The following is a 22,695-nucleotide window of genomic DNA, read 5'->3' as shown; positions in this document are numbered from 1 at the left end:
TTGGGCTCACAGCTGACGAGCACAGCAGCGGTGGCGGAAGACTCTCTCACTTCCGCTGCAGCACTAAGGATGTCCGACTGACAGCTTAGGCCCACTCCGAGGGCTTCCGAACTGTGAGAAAGCACAGGCCAGGCTGAGGGAACCCCCCTGAGTGCATGAATTTCGTGCACTGGGCCTCTAGTTTATATATATAAAAGCCTAAGCGACCATCGCAACCTAACGGACGACCAAACAGGCTGTGTGGGGCGATTAGGCCTGCAGGGGTGTCAGTGAGGGGTGACCAAACGACTGAGCAGCAGGCTGCGTGGGGCAATCGGGCCCGCAGTGGGGGCATTTGGGGGCGACCAGGCCGGCAGGGGAACAGTGAGGGGCAACAAGCCAGCAGAGGGGGGCAGTGAAGGGTGACCAGGCTGGCGAGGGGGGTGACCAGGTCGGCATGGGGGGCAGTAAGGGGCGAACAGGCTGGCGGGGGGGCAGTTAGGGGCAACCAGGCTGGCAAGGGGGTCAGTAAGGGGTGACCAGGCAAGCAGGCAGGTGAGCAGTTAGGAGCCAGTGGTATTGGATTGTGAGAGGGATGTCCGACTTCCGGTTTAGGCCCGATCCCCAGGATTGGACCTAAACCAGCAGTTGGACATCCCCTGAGGGGTCCCGGATTGGAGAGGGTGCAGGCTGGGCTGAGGCCCCCCTCAGCCCCCCCCACACGAATTTTGTGCACCGGGCCTCTAGTTTATATATACAGTGTATTCATTTATTCTTGTTGTTTTGTGAAGCCTCAACGAGGATATTTTTTCCATTGATTTTTAGAAAGATGGTAGAGAAGGAGGGAAGTGGCGGGGCGGGGGAGAGAGAAAACATTGATGTGAGAGAGATACTTCGATTGGTTGCCTCCTACACACGCCCCAACCCGGGGTGGGGATTGAACCTGCAACCAAGGTGTGTTCCTTTGACCAGGAATTGAACATGCAACCTACCCTTCGGTGCACAGGCTGACACTCTAACCACTTGCTTTATTAAATGTAAGAAATTGCATCAGTTAGTATCTTGGGAATTCTTAACATATGTTAGCATATCTAAGACCATGCATACTTTCAAATTAAAAATTTAACTTAGAGTTTTTCATACTTAACAGATGATCATATTGAAGATACCAGCCATTATAAGATATTCCAATTTCAGACATGTTAAAACATTAAAAAAATAGTCTTAAAGTTGATGATATACAGTGTATTGATATGCTGAAACACTGTGTATTTGGGAACTGAAATTTATTCTATCAAGGAATTATAATACAGACCTAAGTGTTAATAAAAAGTAATAGGCTATGTATCACAATGCTGCTTCTTGTTCTGATAGTACATATATCACTTTTTTCAAACAGCTGATAAGAATTCTTCAAAATCGGTGGGCAGTGATGCAGCCTATGTTGTAAAAGTGGTAAGAAAATATTTTTTCTTTTTTGTTGATTTAGTGTAGGACTGTGTTTATTTTGCAAAACATCCTCTTTGATAACTAGAATTAATTAAACCATAAGGTATTACATTTTTAATAATATTAATAAATATTTAATGAGACATAAAAGTAGTTTTATAGTTTTAAGTAATTTGAATTCAAAAAGTCCGTCTCCTGTCTTGAATTAGAGTGGCACTAGTGTTTGGGGGAAATGAGTGAAAGCATAGAGGCATGCAGATGTAGACTGAAAATACTCCGCTCATTCTTTTTATTTTAGCTGTATTTACAGGAGATGAGATGCCTATGTCTGCTGCCACACATCCCCGGTTCTCCGGTTCTGCAGAGCCCCCCAATAGATTGCCCTGCAGAGGGTGGCCTGGGCCTCCCTCTTTTGGGCAATTGCGGCACCCCACCATGGATCGCCCCACTGGCTGGTGGCCTGGGCCTCCCTCTGCGGGGCCATCATGGAGCGATGGTTGCGCCCCCCGACCAATCGCATTGCACCCGCCTTGGCTGGCCTGGCACCAGGGCGTGTCATAGTGTGGTTGTCTGGACAGTTCTGCTATTCGGCTGTTTGGTCGATTTGCATATTACGCTTTTATTATATAGATTAGGGGCCAGTGCACGAATTTGTGCACCTTGAACTGTGGTCCGCGAGGCTGCGGTGGGCACAAGGGTGGGTCTCGGCCCATCCTCCGTGCCCCCGCTTGGCTCCTCCTGCCACGGTCCCTGGTCCCTTGTCTCCTGGCAACCCTGGTCCCGCTGCCGCCACTCCCATGTGCTGATGGCACCAGCCCCACTTGCACTCGCTAACAGTGCAGAGTGATTGGGGCCTGCACCAGCAGTGGGTGTGAGCGGGGCCGGCACTATCAGTGAGTGCGAGTGGCGGCTGCTGCCCTGATCACCCCTCAGGAGCAGGGGGACGTGGAGAAGCCCTCAGGGGCAATGGGGCTGGCAGCCGTACTTGCACCCACTGATGGCGCCGAGCAATCAGGTCGGGCACCGGCAGCGGGTGCGAGCGGCGGCTCCGGTGCCAGCAGCAGGTGCGAGCTCTGGGCGGACTGCAGCGCGTGGCAGCAAAGAATTTTCAGTAACCACCAGAGGCTCGCCCTTATGACAACGACCAGCGCCCCACTTTGGTCTGGCACCCCGCTCACCTGCTCCACCATCCTGCCGCAGCTGATGACCATGTCCTGTGTGTGCCCCCTGGTGGTCAGCACACATCATAGTGACTGGTTGTTCGGTTGTTCTGCCGTTCAGTCTATTTGCATATTAGGGTTTTATAATATATAGAGAGAGTAAAGGTTGATAACCTTCTGTCTGACATAAGCATACTTGAGTAGCCAGGCCAATTTATATACTGGTTTACTAAATGACATTTTAACTGCTCTTTATTTGTTATCAATATATTATGCTTTTATTATTTCTTACCAACATTTGTAACTCCCTTCTCTCAGAGTTCTTTCAGACATTATAGGACATGTTTTTGTTACATAGAGGAGATAACAGTATCTGTTATGTGAGCAGCCTACCACATATGTCTCCCACCCCTCCTTTTTTTTTGCTAAAGGCTACAGAATTCTAGAATTAGAATTACCCCATGTTTTTTGTTTGTTTGTTTGTTTTGGTTTGTTTTATTTTACTCTCTTTTCAAAAGGAATATATATGATTCCTTATGAATGAACTATTTTGGACCTGAATTGTTTTAGTGATTGTTTTGAACATATTTTAATTCAGGTATAGTATTTACAAGGAAATACGTAGATATTAAATGAACAATTTAAATACTGTTGACAAGTATATATACCTTTGTAATTCCCACCCCTATTAAAATATAGAGTATTTTCATCACCCCCAAAAGATTCCTTGTTTCCTTTTCTGGTTGAACCCCTTCTTCCTGCGTCTTTGGAGTTTTTTCCACTGTGGATGAGTTGTTCCTGTTCTCGAACATCGTATAAATGGTAGTGTGCAGTGTGTCCTGGCTTGTCTCTGACTTAGCACAGGTTTCACAGGTTCTCCATGTGGGTGTATCAGTTGCTTGTTCAGTCTTACTGCTCAGTAGTATTGTATCGTATAGACATAGTTTGCGTTTCCTGTTGGTAGACGTTGGGGTTGTTTCTAGTGTTTGTCTGTTATGAGTAAATGTCTATAAATGTTCTTGTGAAATGTTTTTATGGATGTAGGTTTTTACCTACATGTGGAATTGCTGGTTCATAGGGAAGGTGCATATTTAAATTTACAAGGAAGTGCCAGGTTTCCAGAGTGGTTGTGTCACTTTACACAATCACAGTCATATGTGTGAGTTCTGGGCGCCCCACGGCCTTTCCACACTTATAGCCCTCGGGTTGGTTGGTTGGTTGGTTATTTAGCCATGATGTTGGGAGTGTAGTAGTGTCTCAGTTTCAGTTTGAGCACTTTTTTTTTTTGGTGACTGATTTTAAGCACTTTTTCATTGTGCATATTGCATATTAGCCAATCATACATTTTCCTTTTGACACCCCTTCATCCATCTTTTTACACTTCTCCATCCCTGCTTTTTTTTTTTTTTAATAACAAGGGTTTTTTGCTTTTGAAAATTGAGTAGTAAGAGAGGTGTTCTGGATAGAGGTGTCCTTTTGTTACATAGAGGAGATAACAGTATCCTTTTTCAGAGGTGTCCTTTTTCAGATATATGTGTTGTAAATATTTTCTCCCAGTGGTAATTATATTGATTGATAGTGTTGAACTAACTTTGTATTTTTAACATACACTCCACTTAGTTATGGTGTATTGTGCTTTTTAATAATGCTGAAATTGACTTGCTAATAGTTTGTTAAAGATTTTTACTTCTTTGTTCATGAGGGATACTGGTCTTTAGTTTTTCCCTGATATTTCTAAATTAAAGAACTCCTAATCTCCTTGTATGGCTTTGGTGTCAGGGTTGCTGGAACAATGTATTTGGTTTCCCCACTTTCAGTCTCTGCCTTTTCCTCCTGGTGCCTCTGGAGAAAGCTGGGCTGTCGTGGCTCACTTTGTGTTCTAGCTGTTACAGGTCACTGTCTGGACTGCCTGTTCTGTCTTATGTATGAAAAGAGTAGTTTCCTGTATTTGTCTCATTTTTATGTTTGCTTACAGTGGAGGGCTAATTGCATCCAGCTACTTCGTCATGTTTGTAAGTGCTAGTGAAGTCTGTCACTCTCATGTGTGTCATTGGTGTGTCTCCCCCACCATTCACTTTTCTTCATGCCTTTTCATTTTGGATTTTTCTTCTTTCTCATTTGCAGAATAATTCCTTTTGAAATAATCGGTTTGCTGCTGTATCAGTGGAACGAAAGTTCTTACTGTTAAATTGGGTCATTTGCATGGAATTGCAGAATATTAACTGCATTTGTCTTTGGTACAACTAATTAAAATATTGAAATCTGTGGGTCAGATTAGTTTCTTCTTAGGATCTTTAAAAAGTTTCCATTGTGAGAAGAAAGCAAGGTAAAAACATGGTTGCCCTGACTGCTTTGCAGTTGGCTAATCTGCACAGTCCTCTCCAGGTCTTGGCAGGGAGGTATGCCAGCGCCATAGCTTATGGGGGGACGTGGGGTCATGTCTTCCGTCTCTAGTACCCGGGCTTCCTTAAATTGCGTTTTATTTTAGAATTATGATACTCTTCTTTATTATGGGTGATTCTAAGTATTTTAGTTGAGATTCACTGTAACTTCATTTTTACTACCTTTTTTACCTAGAGTTAAGAAAAATGTGTAGTAACAAGTATTTCCTAACTGCTTAAGGTAGCAAACTACCTTACATTTCTAAGTTTAAAGCCATTTGTTATTAAACCTGGTTCTGTGCTTTGCCTCTCCAGTCTCCTAATGTAGTTCTATTTCCTTTTGCCTATATTACTCTTCTTTGTAATTAGGAGAGTGATAAATATTTCTCCTTTGCAGTGAATATTTCAGCAACATTTTCAATGTCGTAGTTTGACTGTGATCCAGAAAGAATGCCATAAACAAAATAATATGACTGACTTTCTTTTTCTTCTCCAAGGAAGAGTTTAGTAACTGCTGTTTGCTTGTTTGTTCTCTGATACCTATCTTTTCTGAACTCCTTTAAACTCCTATACCACTCATTCTATTTCCATTTATTTTACAATTTCACATGCTAATATCTTTTTCATGCCACTAATTGTTTTTCTCCCTAAGTAGATTTTCAGTTATTTCATGGGCAGGGCCTTGTTTTCAACTTCGTTTTCTCTAAACTGCCCTTAAATGCCTATTTTATATTCTTTTGAAAACATTTTAGCCATGGTTCTTACCACCTTTTAACATCTTCATGCCACCCACTTCCGTTTCCTGCCTGTGCCTTTAGATAGGCTCATTTATAATTTGCCTTTATGTGTTGACATGCTATGCCAGAACTCTGTACATCACTATTCTGTAATTGTTCTCAGAACTTTATAATATTAAAAGTTCAAATGGTTAATCAAATATAAGCATATAAAATGAGAATCAGATCTTTTCAGTATTAAAATCTGAACTACTTATGAACATTTACCATATAAAACATTAAGGGCTATTAAACTTCATGTTTTCAAAGAATAAATACTACTCTTTGGGGAAATTTTATGATTAATCTATAATAATAAAAGTGTAATATGCTAATTAGACTGGACAGCCGAATGACCTTCCGGACTAAGCTGTGGTGGTGGGGGCCGAGGCAGGCAGGCAAGCAGTTAGGGGCGATGAGGCAGGCAGGCAGGCGAGCGGTTAGGGGCCAGCAGTCCTGGATTGCGAGAGGGTGCAGGCTGGGCTGAGGGACCTCACCCCCTCTGCACGAATTTTGTGCACCGGGCCTCTAGTTACTAAATAAAAGGCAAGATACAAAATTATAGTATAGAAGAAGTTTTATAAAATAGCTATGTATGTGAAGAAAACATCAAAATATTTTCAGATTTTCTAAAATTTTAATTTTTAGAGGAAAAAAAGAGGTAAAACAATCAAAGGTAAATTGCTCTTTAATGTGACATTAGACTTAAAAGCATATCAGACGGTGGCTCTCAGCTCCACTTGTACAATGCCTTCTGAATCTCTGGATGCAGGGCCTGGTGAGTAAAGCTCCCAGAGGAGGCTTTTGTGCATCAAGGTTGAGAACCACTGGTAGAGTCTGGTGCACAAAGCACCTAATGACATCCAGTGGAACCATGTGTGCATGCTCATGTTATCTTTGTTTGGGGATCCTTTTTCTTTAATCCTCACCCAAGGACATGCTTAGAGGGAGGGAGAAAAGGAGGGAGAGAGGGAAGGAAGGAAGTGGGGAGAGAGAGAGACATAGACATCAATTGTTTGCCTTCTGTATGTGCCCTGGCCAGGGATCGAAGCGGCCACCTTTTGATGCACAGGACAGTGCTCAACCAACTGAGCCACTGTGGCTGGGCGGGGATCCGCTTATTCAGTGGGGGCATGCAGGTACCCTGTGCTTCTGGTAGGGCTTCCACCTTCACGTGGGAGACTTGTCCAAAATTTGATTGCTGCTAACATGCATACCCGCTCCATGAAAGAGCTCTAAATAGATAACCCACAAACTGTTTACAGTTAACTTTGAAATGAAGTTAAGAAATACATGTTCAAGATAGATGTTTAGGTAAATGCTAAATCGATTCTTTCTTCCACCAAATGAGCGTGTCTGGTTCAGAGCCTTAATCCTGTTGACCTATGGGAGCCGCCGTGGATCATGGTGCTGGGTCAGAGGTGGCAAACTTGTATTTCCACTGAAGATAAGGGAGAGGCCCTCTCTTTTTATTTCAGGAAAGTAATGGCAAAATTGATAGTAAGTTGGATAACCAAGGGGAAAAATTCTCTCTTGTGATTTCTTGCTAACAGATTTAATAATAATTCTTTCAGTTACACTTCCCTTTGCGAGAGAGGACTGGTGGTGAGGGTCAGGCTTTGGGGCCTTGGGTCCTAACAGTTCTTTATGTCATGGTCACTGCCCAGTATGAACTGATAGAAGCCTGCATTTTGAAGTTCCATGGGAAGAATTTTGCAGACTGATGTTTAAGTTCCTCACTGATGTTATGAGGAGTGACCTGAATTTCCAATTCATATATCAGAATTTTTTGGTAGGAAGGAGAAATTTCATGTAGCTTCATTTTTAAATGGCAGCCAGTTGCTTTTAGATGGTGCCATTGAAATATATCACATTTTAATTTTTTTCTGTTGTCATCTTCATTTTGACACTTAAAAAGTCTTAAAGAAACGTTTAGTGATATTCTAGTTAAAATGTCAGCCCTGATTTTTTTCCCCTAAATCTTGGCTATTACAGAGTTGGCAAAGTATTTTAGATTTGAAATATGTTAATAAAATTTTAGTTGTGAGTTAAGGTAGTTTCTTCAACAGCAAGCTTTGGCTAGAGTGCAATCAATGCAAGAAAGTAGCTCCTTTATTTTGTTTGGAATCTTGCTGGATTAGAAAAGTGAACTGAGCTCAGAGAGCCTTCGCTGTAGTGAGGCTTTTATTATAATAGCTTGATTTTATAGGCTGATTCTCGTTATTATAAGTTTAATAAATTATTGCCTGAAGGAAAGCCTGAAATTAAAGTTATTATGACACAGGTTGAAATTGAATAAATTAGAATTTTATACTGATGAATAATAAGCTGGGGTTTGTCTTAGGAAAACCCCTTTCAAACCTGAATTATATTAATGAGCTATTCTAAAAGTTTGCCTTTGGAGAGTAACTTTACCAAAATTCTCCCCCTTGAATTTCCATTTCTTCGTTTCCTACACTGAGTCTCTTACTCCTGCTGAAGGCCTGTGTTCAGCCATGAGCTCTAAACATGCATGTGTCTGTCCAGCTTCCTTTGCTGCTAGGAAATGAGCCACAGGTTCCGGTGACACCTGAGGTACTGAGACTGAAAATTAGTGATTTGGCGTTCACCCCTGGCATATGGCTAGAGGTGGTGATACTCTCCGCAGGCTGGGCTGAGGAAGTACACTGACCAGTAACACCCAGGCCAGGTTATTTGCCGGTACTGATCCAAGTGTCCTGTGTGTCTCCTATTTGCTGCTGAAGGCTCAGTCTTAGCTAGGTCCTGCCTGACTGCAGATTGGCTTAGTAGTTTTTCTGTAAGTACTTTAACTTGGATTCCTGTTTTTCTGAATTACAGGAAATCTGAGATACTAGAACTGTGCGTCTAGAGTGGTTTTATTTACTTACTATTTTTAAAAATCCTCACCTGAGGATATTTTTTTCTCCATTGACTTCTAGAGAAAGTGGAAGGGAGGGAGGAGTGGGAGAGAAAGAGAGAGAAACATCGAGTGGTTACCTCCAACACATGCCCCTACTGGGGCTGGGGAACCTGCAACCAAGGTACGTGCCCTTGGCCGGGGATCAAACCCAAGACCCTTCAGTCTGAGGGCCAGCACCCTAACCACTGAGGCAAACCAGCCAGGGCCAAATTTTTTTATATCCTTAAGGATATGTTTTTATTGATTTTAGAGAGGGGAAGAGAGGGGGGGGGGAAGTAGGGAGGGAGAGAGGAGAGAGACAGAGACAGAGACAGAGAGAGAGAGAAAGAGAGAGAGAGAGAGAAGAGAGAAGAGAGAGAATCACCAATGTGAGAGAGAAACATTGACCAGTTGCCTCCTGTATGCACCACCACCAGGCATCAAACCGCAACTGACCAGGAATTGAACTCCAAACCTTCTGGTGCATCGGAGGACGCTCCAACCAACCGGGCCACCGGCCAGAGCTCCTCTTGACTTTACATTGTCACGTGGGAAGTAAATTGTAGGGTCCTTTAGTTTGCTACATGGGAATCGGTGTCCGAAAGGAGAGGCTGCAGTTAAATGGCCAGTACTTCTCTCTGCAGTTTCAGAATATTCTTCATGGGAAGGCCGGCTTCCGTCAGTCCTGATAAACTATGTATGATGGTCAGGAGAAACACAAAAGGAAAGGGATTTTTGCCACTAATTGGTTAAAGTCAGTTGTTGACATTTTATTGAATCTCAGAAATATGTTGTGGCCTCTTGTTGAAACAATTAACATGGTTGCTCATCTTTCCTTAAAAGAAAGCTAAATAAAGATAAAAATAAATTTAAAGATTTTTCTTAAACTTTTGCAAAGATTGAGCCATATGTCTAATTTTGTATAATTTATCACTTAAAGAATTAGAACTGGAGAGAAATAAAATATAGACTATTCTGAGAATATTTGAAACATTTCTAAAGAGTTTGAATTAATCTTAAATATAGTTATAAACTTAAGTATCAAAACTACATTGTTTGATAAGAAAAATTGATAGTCTGTTTTGAAAGTTTGCTGAAAATAACAGTAATTTTGACAACTGCTGGTACTAACTGATGCCTGTGTTTCAAGGAACCCAGTGACAATGGACCGCTTTTTACTGAATTAAAGTTCTACCAGCGAGCTGCCAAACCAGAGCAAAGTAAGAAACACAGCGCCTGCGTTTGTACCTCACCGTGACCACTGCTTGTTTCATTTTGCTTAAGCTAAGACTAGGGCATTGCATCTCATATTAGGATTCTTCGTTACTTTATAAGCATGTTCTATTTACATGAGGTTTGTATGAAAGAATTCTGATCTCTTAATGAGTTTATTATAAGATTTTACCTGTATTGATATATAGACTAAAGTTAGTAATGATGTATAATTTAGAAAATGTGAAACATTGAGAAAAAACCCTAATCCATGAGTATGGCTCAAGGATCTCTGAATCTTTCTGGGGGTGTGAATATATATATATATACACACACACACGTTCTCCAGAATTAATATATATATATATATATATATATATTTTAATTCTGGAGAACATAACCAGGGGTGGGGTTGGGGTGTCATAATTGATGAAACAGAGTAGATTATTGAGTTAAGGAGCAGGGCCTCTTATAGCTACTCTAGACCCTTCCCTTCCTTCCTCTGTCCTCCTTTCTCTTTTCCTTCCCTCCCCTCTCATCCCACCCCCTCCGCCCCACCTAAGACCCCAGGCAGCCTCCTGGGAGGATGGAATCGGCCTGGCAATCTCAGGGAGGCCTCCCACCTCTCCCGGAGCTTTATTTCCTGGTTGAGGGCTTTGAGGATGAGGCATTGAACTTGTAGATTGGGATAAAAAAGAAGTCTTTCTGTGGAAGCAAGTAAACATTTATATAATTAGGGATATGAATTGCAACCACAGCTCTGTGGTTTGAATTTTTTAAGAATGTCTTCTGCAAATTTTTCATTGTAAAGACAGTGTTTAGGGCAGGATAACAAGATATTGTGGGTTAATAAAAATGTTTCGAATTACTGTTTATGTGTGGGTCATAAAATACTGTTTCCTTTATGAATAAATAAAAGTGAAATTTTATTATGCATATAAGTACATTTTTCTCATAATGATTTAAAAGATTATTTATGTCTAACAGAATTGAAATCACAAGCATCTGTTTTGATTTTTAGTTCGGAAATGGATTCATACCCATAAACTGAAGTACCTGGGTGTTCCTAAGTATTGGGGGTCTGGTCTACATGATAAAAATGGAAAAAGGTAAAAATACACACGTTTTGTTTTCCTCTTCTATCTTTTGAGCATTCACTGTGTAGCTGGTTTAGCCTAGAATTACACTCTGAGCACTTCCAGCACCTGCTCGGCCTCCTCTGGGCTGCGGAGTGTGCGCGGCAGCTGCCCTCTGCTTCCCACAGCAGCGGGTTGCCGTGCCCTGTCAGGGGGCACCGCTCGTCCGGGGCCGTGCACAGTGTGGGCACAGCTGCCTGGAACCCCGATGACAAGTAGGAACAGAGCCCGATGTGCCTGGCATCTTTTTGTCTTTAAAAATAAACAAGCAAACACAAACTTCCTGTCCTTTATGTGAAATGGATCCTTTTAATTTGGTGTTTTATGTTCGATGTGTAAGCTGCCCACAGAGAGGATTGCTTTTTATGAGGTTTCAGTCTGGCTGGTGAGAAAGACGAAATGAAACATGTATGAAACAATGAGAACAGTTTAGTGCTAAATTCTGTGATTGTGACTCTTATGGGTCTTAGGAGTTCAGAGAATGTAGAGAATATTGTTGGCATAGTAGAGTAGGAGAAAATCTCCGCAGTTTGATGCATAAACAATACTTCTTAAATATTTGAATGGCACTTCATGGAAGAAGGCTGGAAGCTGAGATTTGAAGAATAGATTTAGTGTGGAAGGGGTTTGACTGTCTTTATCTGCAAATAAAGGAGACGTTGACTCAGCTCTCTTACGTAATTATCAAGGGCCCAGGTTCCTTTTTCTTGTCCCTTTGTCCTTCTCATCCTTGCCCTGCTCCCTGTCATATGGTCTCAGGTGGTGGCCCATTTCTACGCTTCGTATACAGACAGTACCCACAGCAGAAATTGCTATTGCTTCTGTGAGCTTCAGTTTCCTGGCCAGGAAAACCCTTGGGAGTCTGGTGGCAGACTTCCTGTCCTGTTTTCTTGGTCAGTTTCATCTGGTCTGTCTGAAACCAGTTTCCGGCATGCGAGGCGGTCACTGATGGGCGTGGGGAAGCACGTGGCTGTGTGGGAGGGGACGGAATGCCAGCCAGACCTGGGCTCGGGTGGAAAAGGTGGAGTGGAGGTCTCCTTGGAGGTTCTGATTCTGGAACCATGCACCTCTTAGGATTTCCCCAAAATGTGATAGATTATATTTTGTTACGTATGGTTTTGCTGGAGCAAGAGTATATTTTTATGGAATTTTCTGGAGAAATAGTATAGATGAAGGATTGATTAAGTTAAGATGGGATAATAGTACTTTATGGCGTTACTGTGAAGATGAAATTGAAACATAATTCGTAAGGGGGTTGTTCTGGCACAGAGAATGTGCTCAATAAATGTTAGTTGAGCCCTAGCTGGTTTGGCTCAGTGGATAGAGTGTCGGCCTTCAGACTGAAGGGTCCCAGGTTCAATTCCGGTCAAGGGCACATGCCCGAGTTGTGGGCTCGATTCCCAGTAGGAGGCGTGCAGGAAGCAGCCGATAAATGGTTCTCTCCCATCATTGATGCTTTTATCTCTCTCTGAAGTCAATAAAAATATATTAAAAAAAATGTTAGTTGCAGTCATCATATCATTTCCCTCCTTCCCTCCCTTTTCCCCTTCTTCTCTCTTTTCCTCTCTCCCTCTGTTCCTTCCTCCCTTTCTTCTTTTGGTTTGGGACTGGTGCTTTTTCTTAAAGGTGCCCACTCTATCATAGCACATTTTGTCTTATACAGTCTTACCACTTATTTTGTGATAAAGCAGAGAGCCAGTTAAACAGGGCTGTGTGTGTGGCTCCTGTGAAGTGATCAGGCCTGGGGAGGTGGTGGGGTTGCCAGTTGGCACTAAGGTAGCTGACAGGGGCTGCAGGAGAGAACTCCCGGCTTGGACCGGAGGGTGCTGTGGAGCACAGGCACTCTGGAACCAGACACGGGTTTACTCCTTAGAGCGCCGTTCACTAGTAGTTCTCTTGCCTCCCAGCCTCTTTCTTCTGTCACGTGAAGTGGCGGCAAGTGTCTCCTAAGTGGAGCATTAATCACCTCTAAGGTATTGATTTGCTTTTTAGGTTGAATCTCTTAAAAACAATCATTTTGGTTCTTATAAAAGTATAGATACAGAAATCCTTTTTGTGTGTGCCAGAAATCTTTAATTTTCCTTGTAACTGATTTGAATTAATATGTATATAGTGCTTAAAACAGTATCAGGATTATATAAAAAGGTTATCTGTGATCATTATTAAATTATTTATACTGATTCATATTTTCCCATTATTTGCGTTGTTTATCCAAGTTTCCAGGAATTAAGCAATTGTGGTTCAGCCCTCTTTCAGACTGTCGGTAGAGGCTGTGTTACTGTTACCCATATATTATCCTATACAATAAAAGGCTAATATGCAAATCGACTGAACTGCGGAACGATCGGTCGCTATGACGTGCACTGACCACCAGGGGGCAGACGCTCAATGCAGGGGCTGCCCCCTGGTGGTCAGTGCGCTCCAAAAGGGGGAGCACCGCTCAGCCAGAGCTGGGCTCATGGCTGTCGAGCGCAGTGGCGGTGGCGGGAGCCTCTCCCGCCTCTGCTGCAACACTAAGGATGTCCGACTGCCGGCTTAGGTCTGAGGGCTCACGGACTGCGAGAGGGTGCAGGCTGGGCTGAGGGACCATTCCCCCCGCCCCCCGAGTGCTTGAATTTCGTGCACTGGGCCTCTAGTTTTATAATAATTGTATACATATCACTCATTTGTAAAAAGTGCATGTGTCCTTGGTCATCCCTCAGTCTTTGAAAACCTGTTGTACAAAGGGAATTAGGCAGTCAAATTTACTCTTCCCTCTTTATTATCTCAGAGTTCAAGGCATTGAGAACTCTTACATTTGCCACTGGCTAATTGTATGACTTTGGTCAAATAACTTTACCTCCATAGACATTAGTTACTTATTAAAGATGTTCACAAAAGATGATCTTCAATTCTCTTCTAGTACAAAAATGGGTAGAATTCTAAATTTATTATTTGACTTGTTGTCTTTTTTGGTTGTTGTTGTTAATACTCACCTGAGATATTTTTCCATTGATTTTTAGAAAGAGTGGAAGGGAGGGGGAGAAACAGAGAGAGAAACATTGATGTGAGAGAGACACATCTATTGGTTTCCTCCTGCACACATGCTGACTGGGGCAGGGGATTGAACCTGCAACCCAGGTACATGACTGGTAATTGAACCTGTGACCCCTCTTTCTGAAGGCTGACACTTTAAACCACTGAGCAACACTGGCCAGGGCAAAACTAAAAATCTTCACATTTTTTTCAGAATATTTCTTCTTCTCCAAGTCTTGTCTGTTGAGTATTTAATGTATAGTTCTTTTGCACGATTTAAACAATCATATTGAATTTATCTATTTAAAAAAATTAAAAATATATATGTTTTTATTTATTTCCGAGAGAGGAAGGGAGAAGGAGAGAGAGAGAAACATCGATTTGCTGCCTTCTGCGCGTCCCCTACTGGGGATTGAGCCCACAACCTGGGCATGTGCCCTGACCAGGAATCGAATGAGCGACCTCTTGGTGTGTGGGTCGACACTCAACCATGGAGCCACACCGGCCGGGCTGAATTTAGCTATTGATACAGCATCTTTTGACAGTCTTGATTTAAACAGAATGGTACTAATATTGCTAAAATGTGCCTTAAAAATTGAGAAAAGCTGTCACAGGAAGGAAGCTAACATCCAGAAACATACATTAACTTTAACTGTCAGAAAAAACCAGTGATTTCTCCCTCAGATGGTTTTGTCCTTACTGTGAATGGATCTGTTGGATTCTCTGTGGGCGTGATCTTACATGGCATGTGCCTCCTCTTACTGGATGAGACCAAGAGGAGGCTCTTGAGAATTACAGTCAGAAGAAACTGTTTCAAATGTTTATCTTTCCTTTTCTTTCTTCTTTCTTCCTAAACGTGGCCTTGAAAAGCCACTCTCACAGGAGTACTCACTGCAGAGTCCGTTTTCCAGGGGTCTGTTTGTCCATTGACTTTTCTTGTTTGTCTCCAGTTACAGATTTATGATCATGGATCGCTTTGGGAGCGACCTTCAGAAGATATACGAAGCAAATGCCAAGAGGTTTTCTCGGAAAACTGTCTTGCAGCTAAGCTTAAGAATTGTATGTGAGCTACATGTTCCTTGTTTTACCCAGTGAAGCTGTTGTGTTGAAGCTTGGTCCTCTGCTGGTTGGTATTGGGTACTGCATTAACTTCTTCTGTGTGATGCTTTCAGCTGGATATTCTGGAATATATTCACGAGCATGAGTATGTGCACGGAGATATCAAGGCCTCAAATCTTCTTCTGAGCTGCAAGGATCCAGACCAGGTAGTTTTATAACTTTAACTTCTACTACTTAAAACCTGTTGTTTGAAAACTAATATGGCTGCTTTGAACTTTCAAACCCATGCAGAAGTTTTACTTTTTGAAGTAGATATGGTAATAATAATATTTTTTCTTGACACTCTTCTCTATTTAACATTTTACATTGTTGATGCTATTTGTTGGCACTTTATCAAGTTGGCTATTTTGCCCTAAATAATATTCAGAAGAAGTGCTTGTGATACAAAATGAATTTCAAATAGCTGTTTGGGGGTTGAAGCTTAAAATTATATAGTGCACCAATGAATTATGTTTGCCTGTCTGCTTTGTCATGTTTTTATTTCCTTTGTTCAAGAAATCCATCAAATGTAAGTGTTCTGTTGAGAAATTTTGTCTTTAACATGTTGATTATTCAAATCAGTTGGTTTACAGAAATATCGTAGCTGTCTAAATTTGTATGCCCTTAGTGTTTGAAATTTAAATTTGCATTCTTTTTAGTTTATTACATTCCCTTTGTAATTTTTACTTTTTAAGGAAAGAAGAAAAGCTAATGTTATTTTACCTTTATTTGAGTTAGTTTAGTTGGAGTCAAGGGATCTATACAATTTTCTTGTAGCTGTTTCTATGATTTTGGTAAGTAAGGTTTAGTTGACATTTCACTGTTGGGCTACTGTACTTATTCCATTCTGTATGTTCTCTCTACTAACTTGATCTGGTTTGAGAAAAGATTATTTGAACATTTTAAATGTGTTTATGGCAGTAGTCCGTACTTCATTTTTCTTTTCCTCAAACCTGTCTTTAACTTCTTGCTTATTTTTTCCTTGTAACTTAGGCTCCTCTTTCTTTTTCTGTCACTCATGTATTTGCTTCCCCTCCCCGTCTCCTTTATGGTGGCCATAGGGATCTATATGCATAGACAGAAGAAAGCTGCTATACTAAAGCATGGTCATGCAGAAATCTTAAAGGCAGTCACAGAATTGCCAGCCATCTTGTTTTAGATTAAAAACAAACAAAACAAAACTAAGACCCCAAACGATAAGGATTCTGCTAATTGAAGTAGACCGGACTTATGTAACATAATAAATAGTAGTACAGCCTGTTTCAGTTTGCGGTTGACTAAAACATGCTGCCTTTTGTTTCTAGGGAAGTACGTTTGCAGCTCTCTAATTCTTGGGGCATATGCTTTGGAGGGGATTGTTTTTCTAGTATTAGATGTATGTGCTAGATCCATCCCCATATTTTCACTTCACTTCCCTCTTGTGACCAGCTGCATACATTTGTGAGACAGTTCCCAGAACTAGGAATGTAATAGAGGCTCTGGCAGAGAGAAAGCCCAGGTTATTAGATTTGTATGCTAATCAGACCCACATGTGCATGTCCACAGATGTGTGTGTATGTAACATTAAAATGTAGCTTTAATTTTGAAGACTTGACTTTAATATATAATATTTAAATGTAGATAAGAACCTCATCTAAAAGTTTTTTAAATCATAATCTGAAATACTTTTATGAAGTGAATTGATATTTGATTATTTTACAAGTGAAGAAGCAGAGGAATGAAGACAACTAATGGATCATGTATCAACTAAGTTAGCAGGATTATACTAGAGTGTGGCAGTTGTATCTCGACATGTACTGATGGTTTGCTTTGTGCTCAGGTTTTTTTTTTCAGACTGTAAGGAGAAGTATGGGGTTTATAATCCTTGCTCAGTTGAAGATTAATGAGAAGTATAACATATTTATCCAGAAAGTAATTAAAGTCAGGTGATACTGTCTGTACTGTAGTTACATGGTCATCCGACACTTTCCTTTAAGTAAAGAGTCTTTCAGAAGTAAGCCTTTGCTGTTGTTTGCATACAGGACCTACCTTGTCTGGGTGCTATGGTATGGTTTTGTAGGAGGGGATGTGCAGTCAGTCTCCTGGCTTAAATTTGCGCTTACAAATTTATAGGTGTACCTGGTAGATTACGGCCTTGCTTATCGGTACTGCCCAGACGGAAGTCATAAAGAATACAAGGAAGACCCCAAAAGATGTCACGATGGCACTATTGAATTCACCAGCATCGACGCGCACAATGGCGTGGGTATGTCAGCAGCGGCTGAACAAGAAATACACAGCTAACATTTCGCCTGGATTCCCATTCGGTTCCTTGTTCTGCATAAGGAACTAAGGAGAGGAGGTTGAAGGGGCGAAGTGGGACGGGGAGGAAGGGGAGGCGGACGCCTGCAGCAGCCTCTGCGCTCTCTGAGCCCGAGCGCCAGTGTCTCAGCAGCGAGTGGCTCCGTCAGCTGCCGCGAGTGTTTCTTTTCAGCTGCTTGTAACTTAATCAGAATGTTGGTTGTTTTCCCCCCTAAAAGTCTAAGTTTTTCATGCAGCTACAACTTTATAACAGGTAAACTTGTATCTTGTCACCTGTTAATAAGTTGGTCTCTTTCTTCAGCTGTCATTTCTTTTTTCTGTGCCCACTTCTGTGGGGGAGCTAAAACCCCCCAGTTCGCTGGGCCTCTTAATAGCTCATAGCATTTTTAATATCTTAAATATTAAATGTGGCATTATTTTATATTTTATTTTCTAGATTAATAGTCTCGGTTTGGAACTCTGGAGTTTGCCAATTTGGGTTTTTTAAAATAAATTATTAGCCAGGGGGTAAATTATTTCTTTGTACTATCTAATATTCAATACTTTCTTTAAATGCAGGCAGGATTTTATGAGAAACAAGACTGTGGAGTTGACTGTTTTACCTTATTGCTTATATATAATTGAAATTGCACCTTAAAAATGATTTCAGTGTGCTTCATCTGCTGCTTTTGTGTTCACAGCCCCATCAAGACGTGGCGACCTGGAAATACTCGGTTACTGCATGGTCCAGTGGCTCAGCGGCCACCTGCCTTGGGAGGATAATTTGAAAGATCCTAACTATGTTAGAGATTCCAAAATTAGGTAAAGGAGACTCACAAATTATTTTGGGAAGCTCATGATAAGGCAAATGTTTTCCAGTCAGAATTCCTCTACTGGAACTGTAGCTTTAACTGATACTAAAATAGAAATAAGAAAGTACTTGTTAAATAGTAAGGTTTCTTGTGTGTTTTTTTTGTTGTTGTTTTGTTTGTTTTTTAACTATATTTTTATTGATTTTAGAGAAGAAGGGAGAGGGAGAGAGAGATAGAAACATCACCGATGAGAGAGAATCATTGATCAACTGCCTCCTGCATGCCTACTTCCGGGGATCAAGCCTACAACCTGGGCATGTGCCCTGGACCAGAATCAATCCTGGGAGCCTTCAGTCCACAGGCCAATGCTCTATCCACTATGCCAAACCGGCCAGGGCGGTTTCTTGGTCTTTTGTTCAATTTATTTTAGAAGAATGTCTATAAGGATATTTAGGATGTAGCACAGTGCTGCTTAGTGTGCTATTTACTATTATTAAATATTAATAACTTTCTATGGCATCAAGCTTCAAACAGTGACTCATTCTTTAATTTTTAACAGATACAGAGAAAATATCGCAGGTTTGATGGACAAATGTTTTCCTGAGAAAAATAAGCCAGGTAGGAAAAGACTTCTTATATATTCACATGGGTTTTGTTTTCTGAGAGAAAGTCATGAAGTCCATTGGATATTCCTTAATGTGAGAGTGTAGGTGAAATCATTGAAATGGGGCCTGCTCCCATCAAAAAAGAAGTGGCTACAGGGATACTTGAGCTTCATTCAGTTACTGCTTTCAGCGGGGGAGCCAGATTTCACTCATTCACGCAGCTGTTTCTTTATTGAGGCTTCATTGTGTGCCAGGGGCCCTTCTAGGCACCAGAGCTACTCAGTGAACAAAACGTACACAACCCTGTCCTCATGCAGCTCACGCTCTGTTTGGAAGAGACACACAGTGAAGAAACGAGTGCATTGCAGCGTCTTATGTGGTCGGTACAATGGAAAAGAAGAAAGCACAGGGTAGAACTAGGGAGTGAAGGAGGGAGGAGGGTTGGGTTTGAAATAGGTGGGCAGGGATGGCCTCCCTGACCAGTTGCCATTAGCATTGTAGGGAGGAGCTAGGGAGTGAGGTCTGGAAGTCAGGAAAAGCCTCTTCTTGGGCCAAACTGCCTCAGTTATGGTAGCTTTATCCTAAGTCTTGCTATCTAGTAGTTTAGGTCGTCCAGCACTGTTCTTTAAACTTGCCCTTGCTGTGTGGCTATTCTTGGTCTTCAGCATATCTATGTAAATTTAAGAATCACCTTGTCACTTTCACGCATACCCCTCCACCCCCAGTTTGCTGGACTCTGAGTGCAGTTGCATTGACTGTGGACTGATTGGGGGCATTAGCATTGTTACAGCATTGAGGCTGCCAGTCTACCAGTATGGTAAATCCTCCATTCGATTTTGTCTGTTTCTCTCATCTGTGTTTTACACTTTCCTCTGCAACAAATCGTGCCCATCTTTCATTGTTTCCTGCTTTTGATGCGATGTTATGGGATATGTATTTTAAAATATTTTCCAATTGCTTGTTGCTAGTATACAGAAATAGAATAGATTTTTATATACTTACCTTGCTTCTGTGACCTTGTTATGTTTACCTGTTCTAGTATTTTTTAAAATGGATTCCCTAGGCTATTACACACACTATCATGTTTGTGACTAAACTGTTCTATAGCTGGCATTCAACTCTGCCTTTTATTTCTTGCCTTACTGTATTGGCTGAAAGCGCACATGACTGTTGTGCTGAACACAGTGGTGAAAGAGCACGTCCTGGCCATTTTCCTCTCCTAGGGAAGTGTTCAGAGGTGACCGAGCTCAGTGATGATGCTTCAGGCTTATAGATCCCCTCGATCAGATTAAGAAGTTGAAAAGAGGGTTTTGTTTATCCTTTTTAACTCATGTATGTCCAGTATCTAGAATCTTACCTGATCCGTAATGGATGCTTAATATGTACTAGTATTTGAGTGAGTGGAAGTGTATGCGTGTGCATGTAGCACTGGCAGGAGCCCTGGATTGGTTGGGTGTGGGTGTGGGTGTGGGAAGAAGAGTGCTGGCTTGAGGAGCTGGAGGATGGAGGTCTCAGTCACCCCGACTGGGAAAACGACAGGGGGCAGGTGTAGGGGCAGGTCAGGGGTTTAGGTTTAGATTTGTTGGGATTTGAGATGACAGTTACACATCCAGGAGCTACTGTGTGAGGCAGTGTGTACACCAGTCTGCAGGTCAGGGAAGGGCGAGGCTGAGGTGGATTCTCGGTGCTGAGAGGTTTCTCTTTATGGCTATGGTGCTGTGTCTGTACGGTTAACCTTCTGTCACTCAGCAGGTGATTTTTCTCTCTCAGGGGAAAACCAGGCCTTGCTTCTTTCTTCAGCCTTTTTTTGGTTTGTTTTATTTCTCATTTACATGAAGAACCCAAATTTTAAAAGTTGGCTATGATATTTATTGTACTTAAGCACATTTTATTTCATAATCTATATTCTAGGTCCCTGTGTGTTTCTGATAGCTTTAAAACTATGGCAGTTATTTTTGTGAATGTTTAAATTTTAAGTATATCTTTTTTCCTATTGTCTCACAATTTAAAAAATGTTTTTTACATCATACCTCAAAAATATTTTTTATTCTGACGTTTTCTGAGTTCAGAAGCACAATTTTCAATGAAGAAGTAATTGAAAAAAGATCGTTTAACAGAATATCCATTTTAATTCTAATTTTACTGTAACACAAGTTATTTTCTTCAAAGTAAGGGATAAATATATTGTATTTGTGATTTTAAAATTACAGAATAATTGTGTTATTTTTTTTAGATGAAATTGCTAAATACCTGGAAACAGTGAAATTGCTGGACTATGATGAGAAGCCCCTTTATCAGAATTTACAAGACATTCTTTTGCAAGGTCTAAAGTCTATAGGAAGCAAGGATGATGGCAAACTGGAACTTGGGCCTTTGGAGAACGGAGCTCTGAAAGCAAGAACGACAACCAAGGTGAATTCTGTTTTTGACTATCCTTTGGCTTCCTGAGATTGTGATTGCAAATTCAGTAGAATAACTCAGTGAGTAGCTCAGGAAAGAAAATAACAGATTGTTGGCAATTAAATATTTATCTCCATTATCTAAGGGCAAGCTAAGCTCTTTATGATAAAGAAAAATATATAGAGGGTTGTAAAAAATGAATATTTATTTACTAGTGGTCCAGTGCACGGATTTGTGCACATTGAAAGGAAATTAATTAGAAGAAATATTTTAATATTGCAGCAATCTAACCCATGGCCGATTCCGCAAGGAATCGGGCTCCCTCCTTCCTCCTCTCTTGGTCCAGGGTGCAGGTGAGCCAGACTCAGGGCCAACAGGGCCCCAGCAGCAAGCTAGCCATGGCCAGCATATTAACCTACCAATTGGAGTGTCTGCCCCCTGGTGGTCAGTGCGCATCATAGCTACCGGTCAAACGGTTGAATGGTCGCTTAGGCTTTTATATATATAGACTAGAGGCCCAGTGCATGAATTTGTGCATAGGTGGGATCCCTCAGCCTGGCCGGCATTCGGGGCTGATTGGGGCCATCTCGCCCAGTCCCGATCGGGGCCCATCAGGGCTGGCGGGGGAGGGATTGCGGGAGGTTGGCCAGCCACGGGAGGTTGGCTGTGGGAGCACACTGACCACTAGGGGGCAGCTCCTGCATTGAGCGTCTGCCCCCTGGTGGTTAGTACACGTCATAGCGACTGGTTGACTGGTCGGTCAGTTGTAACGGTTGCTTAGGCTTTATATATATAGATTATGTACAGTAGTAAGTGATTAAATTTTTTCAAGCGATTCTAGCTTGGGATAGTGGTACCTGGCAGAGGGATTTTGGTAGGGGCACTCAGCTCAGTTTGTATTGTTGGGTTTTTCAAGTCAGCCCCTAGGGTTGATCTTGTTTCTCACTTTTTTCTTATTTGTTGGTGTGATCAAAGTCTTTATTATTTGGAAATTGGTATTTGAAAAATTACCATTTGAAAGTTCTTGTTTGTTGATATGTTTACCATTTGAATATGATTTTGCTCTTTACCGAAATGCCATTATATAAAGTGGTGTATATGCATATAAGGGGATTACTTTTTAAGAGAGAAATGTTAAATAGTGAACTTTATGGGAAAGTATTATGCAGCCATGTAAATAACTCCTGATATCACTGTAATATTTAGGTTTTGCAGGTATGCATTAACTTTTTGGTTTATTGATTATTTCTAATTGTTGACATTGATTTCCTTTGTAATTTGAAATCATTTAATAAAATGTGTCATCTGCTTTTGTATGGAAAAGGAAAACTACTTTCAGAAGATAGTGTTTACATTAGTGCCCAGTCTTACTGTCGTTAACTCTGAAAGCTCCAGCAGCTTCCTTGGGGAATGCGCATTCCAAACTATTGAGGAAAAGGGTTAAAACAAATTATGTCTTTAAAACAAGAAACAGCAAATTAAAAGATTTTTAT

At 41.4% G+C, this 22,695-nt stretch overlaps 1 protein-coding gene across 3 annotated transcripts in view; it reads left to right on the top strand.

Annotated features, from left to right (window-relative positions):
* The window catches only part of VRK1 (VRK serine/threonine kinase 1), a 59,061-nt gene that overhangs the window by 26,631 nt on the left and 9,735 nt on the right, over positions 1–22,695 (top strand). For all 3 annotated transcript variants that reach the window (XM_079768761.1, XM_079768759.1, XM_079768760.1), the window contains exons 3-11: positions 1,379–1,434; positions 9,795–9,864; positions 10,878–10,965; positions 14,958–15,066; positions 15,180–15,272; positions 17,218–17,350; positions 18,087–18,207; positions 18,757–18,815; positions 21,036–21,214. In XM_079768761.1, the coding sequence (XP_079624887.1) occupies positions 1,379–1,434; positions 9,795–9,864; positions 10,878–10,965; positions 14,958–15,066; positions 15,180–15,272; positions 17,218–17,350; positions 18,087–18,207; positions 18,757–18,815; positions 21,036–21,214 (908 nt within the window). The remainder of the gene's footprint in view (positions 1–1,378; positions 1,435–9,794; positions 9,865–10,877; positions 10,966–14,957; positions 15,067–15,179; positions 15,273–17,217; positions 17,351–18,086; positions 18,208–18,756; positions 18,816–21,035; positions 21,215–22,695) is intronic.

Source organism: Cnephaeus nilssonii (genome assembly GCF_951640355.1).
Source record: "Cnephaeus nilssonii genome assembly, chromosome: 4".
In the NCBI taxonomy this organism is placed as follows: domain Eukaryota; kingdom Metazoa; phylum Chordata; class Mammalia; order Chiroptera; family Vespertilionidae; genus Cnephaeus; species Cnephaeus nilssonii.
Note: the sequence above shows the minus strand (reverse complement) of the source record. Positions and strands in the feature narration are given on the sequence as shown.